Source organism: Hyperolius riggenbachi, chromosome 2 (genome assembly GCF_040937935.1).
Source record: "Hyperolius riggenbachi isolate aHypRig1 chromosome 2, aHypRig1.pri, whole genome shotgun sequence".
NCBI classification, from domain to species: Eukaryota; Metazoa; Chordata; class Amphibia; order Anura; family Hyperoliidae; genus Hyperolius; species Hyperolius riggenbachi.
Genome location: NC_090647.1, coordinates 288,799,310 through 288,814,178, shown reverse-complemented (window position 1 = coordinate 288,814,178; position 14,869 = coordinate 288,799,310). Strand labels below are relative to the sequence as shown.

General features: G+C 45.7%; 1 protein-coding gene across 5 annotated transcripts in view; it reads left to right on the top strand.

Annotated features, from left to right (window-relative positions):
* KCNQ4 (potassium voltage-gated channel subfamily Q member 4) overlaps nucleotides 1–14,869 on the top strand; it is a 274,488-nt gene that overhangs the window by 194,219 nt on the left and 65,400 nt on the right. For all 5 annotated transcript variants that reach the window (XM_068268918.1, XM_068268917.1, XM_068268916.1 and 2 more), the window contains exon 5: nucleotides 7,590–7,715. In XM_068268918.1, the coding sequence (XP_068125019.1) occupies nucleotides 7,590–7,715 (126 nt within the window). The remainder of the gene's footprint in view (nucleotides 1–7,589; nucleotides 7,716–14,869) is intronic.

Sequence of the window (14,869 nt, the reverse complement as noted above, 5' to 3'; positions counted from 1 at the left end):
ATTTTTTTTTTTGCTTCTTTCCTGTAGAGTGGTACTGGTTAGCAGTGTCACTGCTATGTTAATGGCCTCAATTCACTAAGCTCCTGTCTTTAATAACTCTTCAGAGCTGTTTTACAGTTATCATAATTATATCACCATGGTGATAACTGCTAGGGCGTTGTCGCCATGACCCCCCACAGCAGCAGAGCAGGAGGGGGAAGCAGCGCTAGAAGGAGGGGCAGTGGCGGCAGCGGTGGGGAGGGGGGAAATATCCCCCCCTCCCTCACCTGGGACCCCTCCTTCTGCCTCTCTCCCCCTCCATAGAGTAGCGGTGGCAAGTGCGGGCTTGGCGGCGGGGAGACATGCACAGAATTACTCACCACTTCCGCGTTCCAAGCGTCATGTCGTCACAGATCTCCGCCTTCAAAGCCGCCCACTGTGCTTCCTGATTAGCGGAAGCACCGTTGCCGCCACTGCCCCTCCTTCTAGCGCTGCTTCCCCCTCCTGGGGCATCTATACTGGGGGCAGCTATACTGGGGGCAGCTATACTGGGGGCAACTAAACTAGCTATACTGGGGGCAACTATACTGGGGGCAACTAAACTAGCTATACTGGGGGCAACTATACCAGCTATACTGGGGGCAACTATACCAGTTATACTGGGGGCAACTATACTGGGGCAGCTATACTAGCTATACTGGGGGCAACTAAACTAGCTATACTGGGGGCAACTAACTAGCTATACTGGGGGGCAGCTATACCAGGCCAGCTATACTGGGGGCAACTATACCAGCTATACTGGGGGCAACTATACTAGCTATACTGGGGGCAGCTATACTGGGGGTAACTATACTAGCTATACTGTGGGCAACTATACTAGCTATACTGGGGGCAACTAAGCTAGCTATACTGGGGGCAACTATACTAACTTAATTGGGGCAACTAGTTTCACTGGGGGCAACTATACTAGCTTCACTGGGGGCAGCTATACTGGGGGAAACTACTAGCTATACTGGGGGCAACTATACTAGCTATACTGGGGCAACTATACTAGCTAATACTTTAAATTACACTTAGCTCCGCCCTCATCCGGTCATGACCACGCCCATTTTTGCCGCAAAGCCTGCTGCAGGTTGTGGCCACGCCCATTTTTTTAGGGGGGGTGTCTTTTAATACCCAGCACCGGGTGCCAAATGCCCTAGGTACGCCACTGCTTCATATGCTTACACATTTTGTTACACTGCTAAAGAGCCATTGGGGTTTATTTACGAAAGCAGAAAAGTATTGAAGAAACTAAGGGATTCAGCAAACCTGGATGGAATATTTTAAAAATTGTTTGCAAGAGGTGAAAAAAAGTGTGCAGATATCATAGGGGTGGTATCAGAACATTGTGAAGTGGTCATACATTTAGTGAATTAGCAGTGGTGTCATTACATATACATGCACCTGCAGCAAGATTTTTTTTGTTTAATTTTTAATCTTCCTCAAATTTTTACAATGCTTGCAATTTTCCAGACAAGGGCCACAAACATTTGCCTCCTAGTAGCAGACACTTAAAAGAAATCCTGTCCTGGTGAAGTCATTTAAGAGTCAAAACACCTCATTTGCATACTTGTTCTGGATCAGTGACACTGGCAGTATCAGCACTATATCAGGCAGTATCAGTATCAAGCAGAAGAGCAGCACAAAATCCTGCGGTATTTTATAAACAGTCAGCAATTCATCCTTCCATACTTCTCTCAATTCAGGTTTCCATTAGGACTTGAGCTCACGTCAGTCTTTTGGCAGACTGCTCACAGATGAAAGAAATGTGAAACGGCTGCTCTTTTTGCCTGTTAGCACCTTTTCATTGCTATAATATATGAAAAAGATTTTGTATGCACAAATGCTTGGGCAGCACCAGAGCCTCTTCTGAATCATGTGCACTTGATGCATCCATTCCTGAGCAGGTGGTGTTCTCTCCCAGCTGCTGATGCTAGGGTTCATTGCACCTTATTAAACAGCAGTGTATTGGTCCACGCAAGCCTTTCTGAGCATACTGGAAAGCATGTGAACAGAGCTTGTTGCTTTTTTCCTGCTTTATATTGCATTTGGAAACACCTGTTGTATACCACTTCATTGTTGCTTACTGCAGACTTGGACTCAGAAACTAAAAACTACTGTATTTTTGGGCATATAGGACACACTCCCCCCCCCCCCCCCCTTCCCCAAAGATAGATAGAAAAATGAACTGCCTTATATGCCAAATACTTATGAATGCCCACTAATACGAATGACTGACCCGTTGCGATGTCGGAAACTCCCTGTTTTGTCCCACTGCTCCCCATGTATAGTTATAGGCAGGGACAACACTGCTCACCTCATCCATCGGCTCCAGTGACAATCAGAGACTTCTCCTCTTCCTCACTGCTCCCCTAGAGCCAGCTTCTGCTGATCATGTCATCATCAGAAGCCAGCAGTGGGGGAGCAGTGAGGGAGAGTAGAGGTCTCTCATCGCCTCAGGAGCCGATGGATGAGGTGAGCCGTGCTGACGCTACTTATACCTATACACGGGGAGCAGAGAGGATACATGGAGGACGGAAGGACACACATTGGGGAGCAGAGGACACCACACATGGGGGACAGAAGGAGGCACATGGGGACACATGGAGGACATATGAGGTACAAGAGGGACGCAATAATTGGGGGAGAACATCTACAAGATGATCCTGGACCATGGACGCACCAGGTTTTGTATACTTTTTGCCCTCTAAACCTAGGTTTATCTTATGTCCGGAGCTTATATGCCGAAAAATATGGTAATTCTAAAGTTCTGCCTTACTAAGGCTCGGTCCACAGTAGAGCTGGATCTCCAACTGCCAGCCTGAGTGGACAGTACAGTATTTGCTCTGGTGGTCTGATGCATTTTTACTATAAATGCAGGTCAGGATTTTGTGTTTCTAGATATATGTGAATGGATCCTATTAATAACATGCAGTCATGGCTGAAATTGTTGGCACCCCAGAAATGTTTCCAGAATATCAAGTATTTCTCACAGAAAAGTATTGCAGTAACACATGTTTTCCTATAAAAAATGTTTATTCCCTTTGTGTGCATTGGAACAAAACAGAAAATTGGACATAATGTCAAACAAAACTCCAAAAAAAGATGCGCTGGACAAAATTATTAGCACCCTCTCAAGATTGTTTCAAGCATGTGATCTTATTTACCAGTATTTATTGTACTTATAAAGCACCAACATATTACGCAGCACTGAATGTGATGCTCCTTTAAACTCACCTAGGGCAAATAACAGGTGTGGGCAAATTAAAAATCACACCTGAGAGCAGATAAAAAGGAGGAAAGTTAACTTAGTCTTCGCATTGTGTGTCTGTGTGTGCCACACTAAGCATGGACAATTGAAAGAGGAGAAGAGACCTGTCTGAGGACTTGAGAACCAAAATTGAGAAAAAATATCAATAATCTTAAGGTTGCAAGTCCACCTCCAGAGATCTAGATTTTCCTTTGTCCACAGTGCACAACATTATCAAGAAATTTGCAACCCATAGCACTGTAGCTAATCTCCCTGGGCGTAGACGATATAGAAAAATTGATGAAAGGTTGCAACGCAGGATAGTCCGTTTGGTGGATAAGCAGCCCCAAACAAGTTCCAAAGATATTCAAGCTGTCCTGCAGGCTCAGGGAGCATCAGTGTCAGCCCGAACTATCCACCGACAAATGGCAGGAGACCCAGGAGACATAAAAAAGCAAGACTACAGTTTGCCAAAATGTACTTGAGTGAGCCAAAATCCTTCTGGGAAAATGTCTTGTGGACAGATGAGACCAAGATAGCGCTTTTTGGTAAAGCACATCACTCTACTGAAAATGGAATGAGGCCTACAATGAAAAGAACACAGTACCTACAGTGAAATATGGTGGAGGTTCAATGATGTTTTGGGGTTGTTTTGCTGCCTCGGACACTGGGTGCCTTGAATGTGTGCAAGGCATCATAAAATCTGAGAATTAAAGGATTTTAGGTCGAACTGTAAAACCCAGTGTCAGAAAGCTGGGCTTGCGTCCAAGATCTTAGATCTTCCAGCAGGACAATTACCCAAACATACGTCAAAAAGCACCCAGAAATGGACGGCAACAAAGCTCTAGAGAGTTCTGAAGTGGCCAGCAATGAATCCAGATATAAATCCCATTGAACACCTGTGCAGAGATCTTAAAATTGCTGTTGGGAAAAGGCGCCCTTCCAATAAGAGACAACTGTAACAGTTTGCAAAGGACGATTGGTCCAAAATTCAAAGGAAGAGTGGTCCAAAATATTATGTCCAATTTGCTTTTTACCCTCCCTTTTTTGTGTTGTTCCAATACAAACAAATGGAATAAACATGTGTATAGCAAAACGTGTTACTTTTCTGTGAGAAATGCTTTGTTTTGGGACCAAGCCTACTTCTTTTGAGTTGAGGTGGCCTCAGAAGATGTGGGCTTGGTCCCTTGACACACGCCAAGGTCTAGTGGTGGGGGTGGGGGGTCCGCTGCAGATGCCATTATTCTATTTCAGCAAAAATCTATTAACCCTTTGCACTCTCACATGCAAATGTTCAAACAAATGCATTCACAAATTCACTCATCCAGGCACAACTGTTATCCCTACAGCTAAGTTAAAAGCCGGGGTTTTAGTTCACAGAAGAATGCATTCTTATGCTTAGTCACCTATACTGCGCAGAAGTACCCAGGTAAACATAGGTGTCCTAACTCTGGCCCTGTAACATGCATAGTGCAGACATGCAAACACATTCATTGCATCATTGCACCAGTATATAGGAGCCAAAATCCACAAACTACACCACTTGTAGATTTATTATCAATACTTTACAGTTGTATAGTATTAATGTTTTTTGCTGTTTTCTAGCCACACCCCCTTCAGCACCTCCCTTTCCTTAACTTATTTAATGTCCTAACTAGATGCGATGTGCCTGGATATATGTATTTTGTTCTTGTTACTGACCCCTGTGGCTAGGGTCTAATTCGGTGCACTCCCTCCTTCCCCTGTATGTGTTAGCATGCACACAGCTTATGCTGGTGTATGTGCATGGTGCACATGGATACATTACGTTCGCTCCCTTGTGCGATTGGTAAGATGCACTATCTGTCCCAGGAGAGGACGTCAGGATGTGTGCTCCTAATCCATTGATAGGTTTGATGCAATGAATGTGTTTGAATGTCTGCACTATGCATGTTACAGGGCCAGAGTTAGGACACCTATGTTTACCTGGGTACTTCTGCGCAGTATAGGTGACTAAGCATAAGAATGCATTCTTCTGTGAACTAAAACCCCGGCTTTTAACTTAGCTGTAGGGATAACAGTTTTGCCTAAATGAGTGAACCTGTGAATGCATTTGTTTGAACATTTGCATGTGAGAGTGCGAAGGGTTAATAGATTTTTGCTGTTTTCTAGCCACACCCCCTTCAGCACCTCCCTTTCCTTAACTTATTTAATGTCCTAACTAGATGCGATGTGCCTGGATATATGTATTTTATTCTATTTCAGGTATTAACCTATAATTTCTCACATTTCTCTCTCCTTACTTCATTTATTACATCTATCTGGGGACAGGTTTGTTCTTTGCACACCGGAAGCTATACTGCACTGTCGGTAGTGTGTTTGCGTTGTTAGTGTTTTCTCTGTCCATGCGCATGCGACCTTAAAGAGACACGAACAGTACTTTGAGCTCTTTCTACTATACACTAGCATATTGTACTTTCATCTTTTCTGCAAGGTCCCTGCACTTTGCGTCTACCCTGTTCTTTGGATAGTATGTTATTCATGATAGATATGTGATTCATATGCATTCTTTTATATTGTGGCTTATTAATGAGAGATGTTCACAGCACTGATGTTAATATTTGTATGGCGATCCCTTATCATTCATGCAGATTGTCTTCCTACCCCGCCCCCCCTCGTTTTTAATTCTACCTCAAGTGTCCCCCTTTGTTTAATAAAGGACGTATATATTGTTCCTATTCCCTGGGTCGACTCTGGTTTCTCTTTCTTGTATATAATGCACTACTGAAGATAAAGAGATCAGCAGGGCTGCCATTCAACTGGTACTGGTTAAAAAGAAATAAATATGTCAGCCTCCATATCTCACTCAGATCAGGTATCCTTTAACCTTTAAAGAGAACCCGAGGTGGGTTTGAAGAATATTATCTGCATACAGAGGCTGGATCTGCCTATACAGCCCAGCCTCTGTTGCTATCCCAAACCCCCCTAAGGTCCCCCTGCACTCTGCAATCCCTCATAAATCACAGCCACGCTGCTGACAAACAGCTTGTCAGAGCTGGCTGTGTTTATCTCTATAGTGTCAGTCTGCTGCTCTCCCCGCCTCCTGCAGAACTCCAGTCCCCGCCTGCATCCCTTCCCTCCCTGCTGATTGGAGGGAAGGGCGGGGGCAGGGACCGGAGCTATGCAGGAGGCGGGGGAGCAGCTGAGACTGATACTACAGATGTAAACACAGCCTCACAGCATGGCTGTGATTTATGAGGGATTGCAGAGTGTAGGGGGACCTTAGTGGGGTTTGGGATAGCAACAGAGGCTGGGCTGTATAGGCAGATCCAGCCTCTGTATGCAGATAACATTCTTTAAACACACCTCGGGTTCTCTTTAAAGCCAAATTAATAATATAGGATTCCAGGAAAGGCCTATTTAGGATTAATTGTATAGATTCCATCTTCATTTCTCTAATTTTAGTAAATAAGTTCAATGGAGAGTGGTTGTCTGAGAAGTTTTGTTACATTTTAAAAGTGTTCAAAACGATTTAGAAAAGCCTGCGGTAGTATCTTCCCTTCACACTTTAGACAAGAGATGCTGGGGCCACAACTACCGTCTGAAGGAACTAGCTGCTCTTAGGTACTTTATATTTAACGTTTTTACCTGCTACCACTTACTATTCACCTTTTCCTGGACTTTCTTAACCTCCTTGGCGGTCTGATTCTTTCCAGATTTTAGGGTCTAAAAGCGGTGCAATTTTTTTCCACTCTTTCAGACCCTAAAACCTGAAAAAAATCATTCTGGCAGGGAGATCTGCAGCAAAAAAAAAAAAAAAAAGTACCTTCCTGGGCTCCTGTGCTGCAGTTTTCTCTTTGCCCACAAGATGGCGCTAATATACATATAAACGAACTTCTCTATATTTCTCTAATATAGAGAAGTTCGTTTTCAATATTAGCCCCGCCCCCGATGACGTCACGCTGCCACCACCGCTCTGCTGCTGCCACCACGGCTGCGCTGCTCCAACTGGCTGCCGGGTCCCCGGAAGAATAGCGGGGACATGGGGGATCCCGGCGGCCAGGGAAAGACCCCACACTGCCGGGGAGAGAGGCTGGAGTCCCGCTGCGCAGCGAGATCGCGCGCGGGACTCCAAAACTACAGGTAAAGCTCTGCAATGCCTACCCCGACCTGAGCTCGGGATCACCGCTAACAGCTTCTTTTTTCTACCCCGAGCTCAGGTCGGGAAAACCGGCAAGGAGGTTAATAAAGTGAACCAATATTCAGATTTTAAATCTGCTTCAAGTGGTATCCCAATTATCTCTCTGTTAACTTATATTTATGTGTTTGTTTGTTCCAGGAGCTGATCACTGCATGGTACATTGGTTTTCTGGTGCTAATATTTGCCTCCTTCCTGGTGTATTTAGCAGAGAAGGATGCCAACAAGGAGTTTTCAACGTATGCTGATTCACTCTGGTGGGGAACGGTACGTATTCATTCTAATATGTTTAATGGGAAGATTGGAGCCCTATGCTGTATAATCCTGTTTTATTTAACCACTTCCCACAAAGTGGACACATTAAAATGTCCTGTTTGACTCCGTTAACCACAAACAGGACATTTTAATGCGCGCTCGCTTCTGCTGCGGTTGTGTGTGCACGCTTCCACCGGGACTTACTTGTCTGTGATTAGTGAATGGGAACATGTGTTCCCTGAGCCAGTCAAAGTGCCTGTGAATGAATGATGTTCATTTATTAAAATGAAAGTAAAAGAAAAAAGTTACGATATTCAGAAACACAGGGTAGTGTGTAGCGCCATCAGGTGGACAAAAATTACAATCAAAACACATTACAAAATACATTTAACCCCTTCTGTGCCCCCCCCCCCCCCCTCCATTACCAAAATGAAACACTTGTAAAAAAAATATATATACACAAATAGATACCTTAGGGACTCAGCTTTTTAATATGTAGGTTATGAGGGTATATATCCATTCTTTTTTGCAAATAAGGTAATTATTGATAGGGTACAGTGAGAAAACAAGAAAAAACACCAACAGAAAAAAACCTTTATTTTCAAATAATATAGTGTTGCCAAACATTGTTCTAGGAATAATAATTTAAATGTGACAAGACAGGACAAATGAGCAAATGAAACATGTGGATTGTATCTACAGTAGCATTGTTTATTTTAAAACTATAGGGGATGGAAATAGTGTATTTGGATTTTTTGTCATTGTTTGTCCTTTTACAATGCATAGAAAATAAACTAATTACTAAAAACTAGTATCACCCACGAAAAGCTTAATTTGTGTCAAAAAAACAATATATAGATCATTTACAGTACTGCCGATAATAATTCATACCCCTGGCAAATGTTTTACTCTTCCTGCCAAGAGCCATTTTCACCTTTCAGTGCTCCTCCCATTAGGCCATAACTGTATCTCTGCTCATCACACCTACAGTGCTGCCCATAATTATTTATACCCCTGGCAAAGTTTGACTTAAAGTTACTTTTATTCAACCAGCAAGTAGTTTTTTGACGGGAAACGACATAGGTGTCTCCCAAAAGATAATAAGATGATGTACAAGAGGCATTATTGTGTAGAAAAAAAAACATTTCTCAGCTGTTATTTACATTTGAGCAAAAAGTGTCCAGTCCAAAATTATTCATACCCTTCACAAATTGTCACAGTATGGGAAAATCCAAAGTTCTATACCATTCCAAATAGTCAAAGCTGTTCTAATTACCCTGATTAATTGGGAATAGCTGTTTTAATCAACTCAACAGGTGAAAAACAGCAGCTCTCTGCAGTTGGTTTGTGGACAGTCATGACTAAGACAAAGGAGCTCAGTGATGACCTATGTTTGCGCATGGTGACTGCTTGCTCTTAACCCTCCTGGCGGTTTGCAAAAAAATCGCCAGGGGGCAGCAAATCTTTTTTTTTAAATTTTTTTTTTTTTTTTTCATGTAGCGAGACAAAGTCTCGCTACATGATAGCCGCTGCTCAGCGGCATCCCCCCAGCCCCTCCGATCGCCGCCGGCGATCGGAGATCCGGAGATCCCGTTGAAAGAACGGGATCTCCTGGAGGGCTTCCCCCGTCGCCATGGCGACGGGCGGGATGACGTCACCGACGTCATCGACGTCGTGACGTCAGAGGGGACTCCGATCTGCCCCATAGCGCTGCCTGGCACTGATTGGCCAGGCAGCGCACGGGGTCTGGGGGGGGGGGGGCGGCCGCGGCGAGAGGAATTGCGGCGGATCGGCGGGTAGCGGCGGCGATCGGGCACTGCACGCAGCTAGCAAAGTGCTAGCTGCGTGCAGCAAAAAAAAATTATGCAAATCGGCCCAGCGGGGCCTGAGCGGTGCCTTCCGGCGGCATAGCCCGAACTCAGTTCGGGCTTACCGCCAGGAAGGTTAAGTCAGGAAAGGGCTACAAGGACATTTCGAGATGTTTTCAAGATCCAGTGGCTACTGTAAATATTATTAAAAATACAAGATGTTTCACACTGTGGAAAATCTGAGGACGTGGTCGGAAGCCAAAAGTGACACCTGTGCTGGCCTGGAGGATAATGAGAGAGGTGAAAAAAGGGTCCAAGGATCACCACCAAGGCCATTCTGGTGAATCTGGGCTCTGCTGGTGGCAATGTTTCAAAGGCAGATATTCCAACAGACACTGCACACTGCTGGATTCCACGGATGCAGAACAAAGAGGATGTCACTTCTCCAGATAAGGCACACAAAAGCTCGCTTGGCCTTTGCAAATGCTTATCTGGACAAAGAAGAAGACTTCTGGCCTTGTGTTATGGTCAGATGAAACAAAAATTGAATTGTTTGGTCACAATAATGTTGCCTTCATTTGGCGTAAAAAAGGAGAAGCCTTCAACCAAAAGAATTTTATCCGCACTGTCAAACATAGTGGTGGGAACCTAATGCTTTGGGGGAGTTTTTCAGCGAATAGACCAGGGAACCTAATCACAGTAAATGGCACCATGAAAAAAGTGCAATACATGAGGATTCTCAATAACATCAGGTAGTCCGCAGAGAAACTTGGCCATGGGCACCATTGGACATTTCAGCAGGACAATGACCCAAAGCACACAGCAAAAGTGGTGAAGAAATGGTTAGCAGACAAGACCATTAACGTTTTGGAGTGGCACAGACAGAGTCCTCTGATGAGTCAGCAGTGACGAAACTAGTAAGGCGGAGCTTCTGTTGGAGTGCGAGCTGGGAGACACACTGCATGTGAGCACGGACGCTGTCGGGACCTCTGAGGAATTTAAGATATATGCGCATTACTCTACGAGATTTGTGAGTGCACTGATATGTTTTTAAACTTTTAATAAATGCAGTATCACGCTATGTAGTGTCTGTTTTCAAGTTTAAAGGACCCATACGATTGATCCACAATCTGGAAGGATGTTTCTATAATCGATTTTAGCTGGTCTTCCACAGGTTATCAGCAACTGGATCTGGTGAGCGTTTAACAGTACCACTGCAGCATTGGTGGAGGGCTGTCAAACTCTAATATTTGCACCCAAGGGAGTTTAATGTTACGTGTCCCGTTTTCACTTGGAGCTGGATTACGCTATGTTTGCCTATTCCTGTTTGAGTTTTAGATGGAAGCACATACAGACGTTGATGAGATATTAATAGCATGCTATCCTTGCTGATCTGTAATCGAAACAGCCTTCAGATCCGGTGAGAGTGCCCACTGTGGACCCTGGTTGTTCGTGATCTTGTGAAGATATTCTCATATGTTGAGCGCCTGCACAGACTGTTATACTACATACTATTAGGGTGTTTTACCCCTCATTGTGTGGCGATCCATATATATTGAAGAAAGTTTAGGAGATAGTAATAGTGATTTCACAGATTTTATTTTGCATTTACCATCTATTTCTGGTTGAAGGAGCGCCTATAGCCACATTTAATATTACAGTATCTTCTGAAGACCTATTTTGTGCGGTGCGGCCACCACACCGCTAACACCAATATACAGTGTGAAGCCGGCCTCAGGGCAGGGCCGCCTTTAGAAATTTTTGGGCCCCATACTGGACAAACAAACTGTGCCCCCCCCTCCCCCCCCCCCCCCCGAACCTCCCCCACCCCATGCCAAAAACAATCTGCAGAAAAAAAAACCTCTTTGAACACCTGGATACACAATGGCTATCATTCATAAAGCATTTCCGCATGCGGAAATTCTTAAAACAGATGACTTTAGCGAACACTCAGCAAAGTCAGCATTCATAAAGGCTCTTTCCGCATGAAAAAATGACACTACCGAGCAGAGTGATAAATCACCGCCTTGTGCGGTGATTATCGGGAACAAATGTAGCAAAATATTAATTCATGAAGATCACCGCAAGTGGTGTGAGGTCGGGAAGTACCGCTGCCTCTGATGTGGCGATACCAATGTAAATGAATGGAGACACACAGACCTCCCAGGCAGCTGCAGTAGAGCGGAACACGGAGAAATGTATCAACTCAGCAGCTTCCGTGTCTCCGCCTGCCTACCGCCAGCCTAGTTCGGGGAATCTCCGCACTGCTACCGCACATGGATACTTTTTTATGAATGCCCACACAGAAGTCTAAAACACCGCCAGCGGTGTTTTCCCGCACTGATTCTCCATACCGACAGCTCCTTTATGAATGATAGCCAATGTGTCTGAGAGAGCAGAGTAACTGCCCAGTGCAATGTTTGCAATTGATTTGGGGGGCTCGTGGTGTAGAATCTGGAGGGTTTGTGGGGTTGTATCTGTGTGCTCTATGTCCAGCAATGACCACAGTGCCTTTCCAGACCTTTCAGAGCACCGGAATGTATATAGTTTATCTTTTGAGCTATTTTTAGTACTGTCTCTTTAAAACGGAACTGATGCAAACCTGATACATAACCTGATACTTTTTTGACCGCAAACGGAACTGATCCTGAAGGGACCCGGACCTCCCGGATCCGTGTCCAACTGACAGTTTTGGCTGCAAACGCAAGTGTGAACCGGGCCTTATGCTGGATGTGGACTGCATCCTCCGTTCCCCTACCCACGGCTCCATTCAGCTACAATTTAGACGGAAGTAGGCCCTGACCCAAGGAAGAAGTCTTTGCCCTGCATGCACAGTTCAGTTCTCATGTACTGCTGGCAGCTGCTATGAGTGCAGCACGCCGCTCAATAAGCAACCGGGAGAGCCACCGGGAGCGCAGACACATCATTCGGAATAAATTGCTCATATGCTTTATGCAAACGGCCTGAACTGCGCATGCGGGCAGACTTTTACTAGTTCAAACACCCTAGTCTGGACCAAGTTGTAGCTGAATGGATTTGTGAGGGGGCATAGAATGGAGGACACAGTCTGTGTCCATAGATTGCATTTTGGACAAATAGTATAGACACTGCTTCATTACAATTACCCAGGATTTCATTAAACTTTTTTTTTTTTTTTTTTACTTTAGACTTCCTTTTAACTTACCTGGGTCTTCTTGCAGCCCCCTGCAGTCACCCTGTGCCCGCACTGTCCTTTTGGGGCGACCCCCATCAAAGCTTCCAGCCACGCACCTCATTGCATCCCCATACACAGCAGCATTCTGTGCATGCGCAGTATGGGAAAATCGTTTCTGCTCATAAGTAGAATGTTCCTGTGATGACCAGCCAGCTTTGAGGGGGTTACCACTGCTGACTGGAGGGCGTGCACAGGATGACTATAGGGGGCTGCAAGAAGCCCCAGATATATTAAACTGCATTTTTTTTACTTTAATAACCCTTGAAAGGATACCAGAGCCAAGTGGAATTGGAAAAACAGGGGGAGCAGGCATGTATTGTTCTCATGTCCGTTCTATTCCGGCCCCTTCCTTTGTGTTACCTAATTGCCCCCTTGCACCCCCTTCCAGGTAGGCAAGTTGCACATGTGCGTGTCACGGGTACGTTGTGCATTGCTCCTGGCCATGGTTGCGCGATATAGGACTTGCGCAGTACTACTGCAACTTACTCACTAACCCAGTTGCACAGAAGACGCTGCAGGGGGGAATTTAGGTGACAAAGGAGGGAGACGCTTATGGCTCTGGTATCTTTTAAAGTGTACCTGAGATGGTACACTGGGCCACATTTATACTGACCTGGGGATTCCTCCAGCCCCATGAAGAATGTGGCCTCCCTTACCATCCTCTTCACCCCCTTTGTTCTGACTCCTGGTAATACGTTCACTCGCCGCGCCAGTCGTAGGCTTCTGCGCATGCTTGTGGTACTACTGCGGCGCAGACACAGAATGCTCCTATCTTTGGGAGCGCAACTAGTGGTGCACGGTGTATGCGCAGAGGAGTGCGGCTGGACGGATTACTGGGATGCATAGTGCAAGGAGTGAGGCCACAGTGGTCATGGGGATGGAGGAAGATCCAGGTAACTATAAATAAACATAATCTAAGATTCACTTTAAAATAAGCCCCATTTAGATGTATCTTAAACAAAATAATAAACCTTCAAAAAAATATTTCACCCATCCATCAATGCATACTGTTTTTCAAGAGCCTGGCTGTGCAGTGCTCTGTGCTGTCGGGGTCCTGCTGTCTGTGTTGAGACCTGAGAGTCAGTCACAGTCACACATGCTTCTCCTGGCTGTTAGCTGATCTCTCCATCTCTCCACCTCCCATCAGCCCCTGCGCAGTGTGAGGAAGTGAGGAGGAGACATGGGGCGTGGAGCGGAGCTGGTGGTGGACAGCAAGGAAATTGAAACTAGAAACCACCACCAGCTCAGGGAGGCGGGACAAGCAGGAGAGAGTCTGGAGAGAACAGTGTGATGAGACCAGCCCACCCCAGACCAGGCTGATGAAATTACACTGATACACTAGGGTGACCATATTTTGATTTCCAAAAAAGAGGACGATCACAACAGCATGTGGGCGTGGTCATGGGTGGGGCCAAATATACAAGACCTTAGCCGTGTGCTGTTCAACTTCGTGGGCATGGAGGGACTTTTTTTTTTTCCAGACCACATGGTGGAGGGCCGGCCAACCACAAAATGCAATGAGATTGGCAGCAGATTTCCCCACAAATGTGCGGACAAGGTATATGTCCGCAGTATAGGTTAGATAGGAATATGGCCCCAGTATAGGTTAGATAGGAATATGGCCCCAGTATAGGTTAGATAGGAATATGGCCCCAGTATAGCTTAGAATCTCAGGCCCTTATGCTCCCACAGGCTGGCCAGTGGCCACACAGCAGAGTGACTTCACTGCTAACTCAGGCCCTTATGCTCCCACAGGCTGGCCACACAGCAGTGACTTCACTGCTAACAACTCAGGCCCTTATGCTCCCACAGGCTGCCCACACAGCACCAGCGTGACATGAATCAATTCACTGACACTGACAGACTGAACTCAGGGCTCAGGCTGTGCTGCTGAGCTGCTCCCACAGGTCACACACAAACAGCACCAGTGATCAGCCCAGCGTGAGTCCCACTGAACTCAGGCTGTCTCTGGCTGTCTCCACCCGTCTGCTCTGCAATTTGCTCTGTCTCAGTGGATGGGGCGGCTGGAGGTGGAGCAGAGCAGCAGGAAGGGATTGACTCACTGCCTAGCCCGAGGAAGAGCCGTTTGAGTCAGGAGCTGAATGAGATGAGCCGAACACTGGGAGCCCAAGCTGCAGAAGAAC